This window comes from Microtus ochrogaster, chromosome 7, assembly GCF_000317375.1.
Source record: "Microtus ochrogaster isolate Prairie Vole_2 chromosome 7, MicOch1.0, whole genome shotgun sequence".
Classification (NCBI taxonomy): domain Eukaryota; kingdom Metazoa; phylum Chordata; class Mammalia; order Rodentia; family Cricetidae; genus Microtus; species Microtus ochrogaster.
The window spans coordinates 37,940,654-37,943,362 of NC_022014.1; the positions used below are offsets into that span (position 1 = coordinate 37,940,654).

General features: G+C 52.8%; 1 protein-coding gene across 2 annotated transcripts in view; it reads left to right on the top strand.

Annotated features, from left to right (window-relative positions):
- Flii (FLII, actin remodeling protein) overlaps positions 1-2,709 on the top strand; it is a 14,249-nt gene that overhangs the window by 2,978 nt on the left and 8,562 nt on the right. For both annotated transcript variants that reach the window (XM_005349938.2, XM_005349939.3), the window contains exons 4-7: positions 917-997; positions 1,275-1,360; positions 1,448-1,609; positions 1,781-1,884. In XM_005349938.2, coding sequence (XP_005349995.1) covers positions 917-997; positions 1,275-1,360; positions 1,448-1,609; positions 1,781-1,884 — 433 coding nt within the window. The remainder of the gene's footprint in view (positions 1-916; positions 998-1,274; positions 1,361-1,447; positions 1,610-1,780; positions 1,885-2,709) is intronic.

Genomic DNA, 2,709 nt, shown 5'->3' on the forward strand with positions numbered 1-2,709 from the left:
TAGACCAGGCTGGTCTCGAACTCACAGAGATCCGCCTGCCTCTGCCTCCCGAGTGCTGGGATTAAAGGCGTGCGCCACCACCGCCCGGCTTCGCTCAAATTTCTACACCTCAGTGAAGAGAGGTTTCAGGGGTACACAGTGATGAAGTGTCTTATCTAGTATCACCATCATGTAGCTGGGGAGTTAGCTGGCTTGCCTCAGTCTGTCAAGGCCATGACTAGTCTACTATGCCTGCATTCAGCTGCACGTGGTACACATACATACATGCAGGTATCCATACATACACATAAAAGGAAAAAAGAACATGTATTCTTCTGAGCCAGTGACATAGAAACTATAATGCCAGCTACGAGAGGCTAAAGTAGATAAACGGAAAGTTCAGGGCTCTCCTGGGCTACAGAGTGAGCTCAAGCTCCGCTGGACAAGCTAGGGAAACTAACTCAGGATAAAAAGTAGAAAGTGGAGATGAAGGTAGTGGCTCACGCCTTTAATCCCAGCACTCAGGAGGTAGAGGCAGGTAGATCTCTGAGTCTGAAGCCAGCCTGGTCTACATAGCAAGTTCCAGGACAGAGAGAGTTACATAGTAAGACCCTGTCTCTGGAAAAAAGAAAAAGAGTAGGTGGGATGCAGTTCAGTGACAGTGCATGCTTGTCACCTGCCAAGCCCTGAGCTTCCATCCCAGCACCACAGCTCTGGGGACCCCTGTTGGGCTCTGGGACACATTAGGTTTTAAAGTTTAAATAGGCATTTACAGGAAGGTAGGATGAGCCCCTCGGATGGACTGTGAGCAAAAGTCAGAGGTGGGAGAGTCCTCAGGTGTGACCTCCAATTTCTGAAGACCTCTTCACCTGACCTGCCTGCGTTTCTCCCTGCAGGCAGAAAGTAATGATCATAAATTCTTTCCTTATACCCTTAGGCCATTGTAGCTCGGGCCAACAGCCTGAAGAACTCTGGAGTCCCTGATGATATCTTCAAACTGGATGATCTCTCAGTTTTGGTCAGTGGTTCCCTGCCCATCTGGCCCCTAGGATGCCCAGGCATTTGGTACTCACTCATGATAGCAGCCTCTGGGGCCATCATCATCCCTTAAATAGCCAGTGCTGGGCCAGCATCACTCATGGCGTCCGTTCCCTAACCCTGCCCCTTCCTCTCAGGATCTCTGTTTCCCTGTTCTGAATGCTCATCACTCCCTGTGCAGTGTTCTGCTAGATCCCTGAGTAGGCCAGAGGCATGAGGTGGGGCCACCCTGGCCTGACCTTGCCCCTGCTCCCTAGGACTTGAGCCACAATCAGTTGACAGAATGCCCACGGGAGCTGGAGAATGCCAAGAACATGCTGGTGCTCAACCTGAGCCATAACAGGTGCTGGGGAGACCCCAGGTGCAGCAGGTGGGCAGCATGAAGCAGGTGGGATGGAGGCTGACTTCAGCCTTCCCCTCTGCTCTGCAGCATCGACTCCATCCCCAACCAGCTCTTCATCAATCTTACGGACCTGCTGTACTTGGACCTCAGTGAGAACCGCCTAGAGAGCCTGCCCCCTCAGATGCGCCGCCTCGTGCACCTTCAGACCCTGGTGCTGAGTGGAAACCCATTGCTGCACGCACAGCTCCGGTAGGTGCCTTGCTTTCCCTTGTATCCCAGAGGTCCTGGCTCTTCCCAGCCCAAGCCTCAGGCCTCAGCTCTGGCTTGTGCTTGCTGAACATCATGCCCGCCTGTCCACCCCGTCCCCAGCTACACCCCTTGAATGGACTTGCCTTAGGGTGATAAGTACTTTCCTCACAGGCAGCTCCCAGCCATGATGGCCCTACAGACCCTGCACCTGCGGAACACTCAGCGCACCCAGAGCAACCTCCCCACCAGCCTGGAGGGCCTGAGCAACCTTTCAGGTCTGGACTGTCTGGGGTGCCCCTAAGTTTCCACTCCTTTGAGCTTGTCTACTTCCTCAGGAATGAAGGGGCGGAGTCCTGCCTCTGCAGTCACATCTCACAGATACATTAGGGTACTATTTAAAAGCTTTTTAGATAGTGCCTTGCGGTGTGACTGGCTGCCTGGCCTGGTTGGTACTCACTGTGTAGACAGGTTGCCCTTGAATCATAGCCAGTCCCTCTTTCCTGGCTTTCCATGTGCTGGGATTACAGTTTTGCACACCGTGATCGATTTACACTGGGTTTCTGCCCCCAGACCACAACCTGCTCTGAGGTTCTCAGATAACACACCTTTAGTCACAGAGGTTTGTCCAAGGCCACACAACCTGGTGGTAAAATAAATAATAGGGATTCACAATGAGGCTTGTTTCTTCTGGTGGCTGTTATATGGGTCCTAACTGATGTGCCCTCCAATGCCCCAGACATGGTCCTAACTGATATCCCCTCTAATGCCCCAGATGTGGTCCTAACTGATATCCCCTCTAATGTTCCAGATGTGGTCCTGATATCCCCTCTAATGCCCCAGATGTGGCCCTAACTGATGTCCCCTCTAATGCCCCAGATGTGGTCCTAACTGATGTCCCCTCCAGTTCCCCAGATGTAGTCCTAACTGATATGCCCTCCAGTGTCCCAGATGTGGTCCTGACTGATGTCCCCTCCAGTGCCCCAGATGTGGTCCTAACTGATGTATCCCTCCAATGCCCCAGATGTGGTCCTAACTGATATGCCCTCCAATGCCCCAGATGTGGTCCTAACTGATGTGCCCTCCAATGCCCCAGACGTGGT